At 41.2% G+C, this 5,708-nt stretch overlaps 1 protein-coding gene across 1 annotated transcript in view; it reads left to right on the plus strand.

Annotated features, from left to right (window-relative positions):
* The window catches only part of LOC118342193 (endosome/lysosome-associated apoptosis and autophagy regulator family member 2-like), a gene marked incomplete in the record, with an annotated part of 13,669 nt that extends 11,005 nt beyond the window's left edge, over positions 1 to 2,664 (plus strand). The window contains 7 exon segments of the mRNA XM_035680672.1: positions 104 to 277; positions 934 to 1,123; positions 1,210 to 1,306; positions 1,382 to 1,483; positions 1,590 to 1,716; positions 1,976 to 2,154; positions 2,448 to 2,664. Of these exon segments, the coding sequence (XP_035536565.1) occupies positions 104 to 277; positions 934 to 1,123; positions 1,210 to 1,306; positions 1,382 to 1,483; positions 1,590 to 1,716; positions 1,976 to 2,154; positions 2,448 to 2,664 (1,086 nt within the window).
* Positions 2,665 to 5,708: the final 3,044 nt, after the last annotated feature.

The raw sequence follows: 5,708 nt of genomic DNA on the forward strand, positions 1-5,708 counted from the left end.
GTACTGATACCAAAACAATACTTTTTTGATAATTGAACTTTTAATCTTTTAAAATTTTAAATGTTGTCTAAACCTGTGAGTTCATGTTTCCCTTTTCTTTCAGGAACACTCTCGGTGCTACAGCGACTGCTCCTTTACCCACACAGAGAACAACCGTACGCTGACCTTTGACCTCAGCCCCATGAGCGTTGTGGCCTCGCTGACCATCGGGCCAAGTTTCACCTCTAAAGGCACAAAGTACCTTCATCTGTTCAACATCAGCTTGTGTGGCCATGAGGTAATTCACATACACTTACATTAGTTACTAATTTAGTCCAGTTTGAGAGATTTGTCAGTATCACTCCTTCAAATCTTTTCTTCTTTTTAAACTTTGACTTAACTTAACTGGATATTTTTTTAGGAGCCAAATATTAAACAAGTCAAATTCTTCCCTATAAACTGTATGGTTGGTAATGTGTCCCATGTGACCAACCACAGCACTGACTCATTTATAAATTGACCCAATGATGGCAACATTGTTATTAGAGCTTTTTAACTGGCTTTTATTTGAGTTGTTTGTTCATTTGATACAGTGAAAGTTTATTTTCCTTTTTTCCTTTGGGTTGCATATCTTATTTTGTTAGCCTGCTGTTGTGTAGTTTAAACATGCACACACATACACACACACACGCTGCATCTCCATTCATTACTCATGACTTTTAGCTTTTATTTTGTGTATTGTGGTTATATTTCCACCAGACTACCAGCTACAAAATAAAAGACAGTTTCCATCTTGTTTTGAATATTATTCGCAATGTGAAATCACATTTTCTTCACACGCAGGCCTGTCGCCACAGTGTGATGAAATGATTTTAAAAAGGCTGCAAGAAAACATTAAGCGTAACCATGGCAACTGACAGCTAATTTCCATGCTGTTTGCATGCCTTGCTTCAGGGGGAGGGAGCTGCTATCTGCACAGATAACGTCACCGACGTGTCCAACAAGGACGCCCAGAGCGACTCGGCTCAGTTTGTCAACTCAGTGGACAGCTTCATCTGTGAGTCAACCATTATCCCAGCAGATGGGCGGGGCTTCAGGATGGCCATTTCCTCCCAGTCCATCAGCCTCGCAGACACCTTTATCGGTATGACACTTGTTAAATGTCAATATGTGGCACTGTGATTATTAGCCGGTAACGTTGGCGTTATCTGTATCTGCGTGTCTTTCCAGGAGCAACAGTAGACACCGTCCTGGATGGCGTGAACGCCAAACCGGATTTTTTCCCGGAAAATTCAAAGGATGTTCCAGACATCAATTTCTTCTACAGGTACGGTATGAAAGACAGAGCGTGTGTATGTTTTTGTTGTGTTTAAGTCCTAAATGTGTCCTTATTGTATTCCAGGTCAACGCAGGCGACGGCCTCATGTGATCAGGGTCGCAGTTCAGTCATCACTGTCCGTTGTAACCCTGAGAAGTCTGAACGAGGAGAACTCTCTGTGCCCAGGTCGGTGATTATGTAATCTATGTATGAGATTGTGTCATACTGGAACATAAGAAATTAGATTATGTGAGAAAATGAAATCTGTGTGTGTGTGTGTGTGTGTGTGCAGCTCCTGTCCTGCAGGAACATGTGATGGATGTACGTTTCACTTCCTGTGGGAGAGTGCCAGCGCCTGTCCACGCTGCACAGAGGACGACTACCACCAGATAGAGGGAGCGTGCAAAAGAGGCGTCCAGGTAACACACACACACCACACATACTCTCCTTACTATCTTTAAGGAGACCTGCATTAATTCTATAACATCATCCTCACCTAAAAGTAATCCAAGGGCTGTGTTCCAATAGTTTCAGCTGAACTGTAATGTTAGATAGCTAACGTAGCACCACAGAGTTCCTCATGCTACTAACCTCAGGAATAAAACAAAATACACACACTTGTTTTCTTGCCTGCTCCGTCATTTGATTTATGAATCTTTCTCCCTCCACTCTCTCCAGGAAACCCTGTACATGTGGAACGAGCCAAAGTTGTGCACCAAAGGCGTAACGTTGCCTCCTAGACGCTCCTTTCCGTGTGAGGCCATCGCTCTGTGGCTGAAGGTCGGGGTTGGCGGCGGAGCCTTCGTGGCCGTGCTGCTCATCTCTCTCACCTGCTATTTCTGGAAGAAAAACAAGAGGTTAGAGGCACCTGCCAATCAGACACTACCACCAACCTCAGCCAGGGCCAACATACTCATTAAGATTACCTTGAATTGTTATTTAAAGGCAGAGATGTCAGTGGCTGTTTGTCAGTGGCAGCAAAAGCTCGGATTGTTTCAAGATGTTTACAGTATTAGAAACACTGTCAGAGTCAGCTAACAGCTTTTCCAGTTAAGAAAAGTAATCGCCTTCAAACACGTACACCCTGGATGTTGTCTATCTGAATCACATGCTGTCTCATGATGACGGTGTCCCTGTGGTCTGTGGTCAGGCTGGAGTACAAGTACTCCCGTCTGGTGATGTCTGCCAACAAGGAGTGTGAGCTGCCAGCTGCAGACAGCTGTGCTCTGGCTGAAGGGGAGGAACCTGACGACGACGTGGTCTACACTAAAAAACCCACCCTGCTGGGGAAACTCCGGGCCATTGCTAACAAGGTGTGTATTTCACTTGTTTATTTAGTAATGTATGGCATGCTTTATTTCCAATAATGCTTTACTTTAGTTTCAGTCTTAGCTTCATCTCAAATTCAGTCTCCACACACAGCCATTTCAGTTGTTATCAATCTTTCTTTACCTGTTTTAACAATTATTTTAGTCTCAGAGCTTCAAGCCTTCAGTTTTCTATCGTTACTGAAACTAGAAAGAAAAGGGCATACAAAAATAACACTTAATTGTTAATAATTCTTACAACTCATTTAATTTCAACCATGTATTGCAACATTAATTGCAATGTGTTAGTTTCGCAGTGAGGCTTAAAGTCTGAGGGGGACATAAATTTGTGTACAACAAAACTTTCATTGGAATCCATCTAATGGTTGTCGAGACCTGATCGACTCAACGACTGCAAAACCAATTCAATTCAATTTATTTGTATAGCGCCAATTCAGTAAACAAAGTTATCTCAGACACTATCTCAAAGAGCAGGGCTGTAGAGCCGAAACTCCGGTCTGTCTTAACATTTGCAGGAGACCCAACAGTAGCCACCATGAGCAAAGCACGGTTGGCAACAAGGGCAAGGAAAAACTGCCTTTTAACATGGCAAAAACTTAGGACAGACCCTTCGGGCTCAGTAGGTTGGTGGTCATCTGCCTTGGAGCAAAGCCAAAGATGGTCAACCTCATGGGTGGCGCTACAGGAAAACAGTCAGGAGATCCACCAAAGTAATTAAGATTCTTCCTCTGCGCACCATGGAAGCATCTGTTACAAAACGTTCTGGCAATCAATTGAGATAATTGTTGAGATATTTCAGTCTGAACCAAGAGTGGTAGGACCACACAGATCGAGCGTTTCGATCGCCCTGGAGCCCTGCCTGTGACGCATGTGGCCAGCCTAGTGGAATACCTCACTCCTCCAGGGCCAATTGTCAAATGCGATGAGTTTTGTTGGCTGCAGCAGAACAAGTGTGCTGAAATAAGCGATGGTCTCGTAATATTTTATTCTTTCAGCACGGAGGTGGGAGAGAGCAGGCGAGTCTGTGCAGCTGACACGTCCTCCAGTACTGATCGATGGGTCCTTGGGATAAAACGAACACCGTCAGGAGAGAGGAGAGAGGAGAGAGTGTAAATCAATGAGGAACCAGTCCAGTCAGTGAGCCGCGCGAGGTGGTCGACTAACAGTGCCGTTCGATAATTCACTTTCATGTAGTCCTGTGTTCGCTCACCACTCTTCCTTCAGATTTTTGTATAGAAGAAAGGCTCGTGAGAGACACCCCCTTACAGACCTTCGTGTTCGCTCTCTCTCGCGTGTGGGCAAATAGTTTGACACGAAATGGTGATGTCTATAATGGCAAAACAATTATAAGAGGTCTTCGAAACAAAATAGGCTCTAAATAATCCAGCTCTTCCTCCACACTCGCGAACATTTACGCACATCTTCACGCTGGGTGAGTGATAAAGCTAGTAGCGTGTTTAAACACTCCATATGTCGCAGGACCTAGGCGCGTGAGTGAGTAGCGAGGTTAGGCATAATCTTTATCTGGTACTCTGTTCTGTTCAAACAACTAATCCGTTATCTGGATATTCGCTGTCACTGCTTTTAATGGATACGCGCTGTGTTGTAGATGGTGTGTAGCATGTAATTTATGTGGATGTGATTCTACAATTGATGTAATTTAGATATGATCTACTGTTAGGAACACAGATATTTCTGTAAATGTTGGATATATTTTTATTCATGTATACAGATATTTTGAAGTCGCATGATAAGTGTATTGATTACCTTGTTATTAATCAATACATATATATGTGGACAATTACCTTTTCTCCCGCAGATTAGTCGTGTTGTTCGGATTATGCTTCGTGAATAGTGCAGAGGTGTAGAGGATGTCTTGACATACCCTTTACCTATTGGTCCCTTAAAAGCTACTTATATTGTTGATTTTTAACTTATTTTTTGAATTATTTATTTCTGTTTGTTTTTGGACGAAGAATCAAACATTGTGAATGCATCACTTTTATGACAACTTAAGTTAAATTGCATCGCCCCAAGTGTCTACATTGCCATGTGACATACATTTTATCTCTAATTTTTAAGAATTGGATGTAATAATAAGTAAAAATAAGGCAGATTAACCCATATGGGAAGAATAATCAAAATACAGAAATAGTTAAATAGATTTAACTACAAACGTAAAAATGTTTTTATTTTTTCTTTCCTGCCGTTTATATTATACATTATAATAGCGATAACTATATGATAATGTAGTTATTATTAACGTCACATATGGGGACGTTATGGTGAGTACGTAGTGGCAACATGTAACCAGCCCGAGAAGCAGGAGTGGGTTCCTGTGTATTATAATCTTAATGAAATTAATTATCAAATGTTGAACTGATCGAGAACAAGTGCCCCAGGCGCGACGGGTCTATAGAGAGAGACGGATGGAGGACACGATGCAGCAATGTGAATAGTGACTGTACAGACTGTATAAGAAGCCGACCAATATACAAACTACAAACAGATGCCTGAGAAAGTAGACGAACAGTTTCATAGGTAAGAGAGCAGGAAGGATTAAGTATATATCTATGAGAAATATTACACAAATCACACATAATGCATAAACAATCATTTTACTTAACACATCCTGTCATCTTTTTATTCAACCTTTCCTTTTCTTGATGTGTAAAAAAGTATAACAAACTGACCAAACATAACAGTGACCTCTCTCTCCTCTCGTCTCTCTCACATCAATACACACAACATACACAACATCAACACCACACAACTCGCCTCACTTCATAATTCATACGTGCATAATTATATCAATATCATATACTACCCTATACCCAACCACATCCAGCAGCTAATCCTATGGATTGATTCTTTCATGAAACAATTTCAAGCCGTTTATTCACAAAATTCCCTATTTAAAATTTGTATGCAATTGAAAATTAAAATCTCCCATTCAAAATACGCAATTAATATAATCCTCATGAAAAATAACTAAACCTAAAAATCCTTAAAATCATTCATACCCAATCAAACATAGACTTGTGAAAAGAGATAGAAAGCATAGAGGGAAACTGTGCAGACCC

The sequence above is a fragment of the Morone saxatilis genome, unplaced genomic scaffold (genome assembly GCF_004916995.1).
Source record: "Morone saxatilis isolate NCDOM2014 unplaced genomic scaffold, NCSU_SB_2.0 Contig10, whole genome shotgun sequence".
NCBI lineage: Eukaryota > Metazoa > Chordata > Actinopteri > Moronidae > Morone > Morone saxatilis.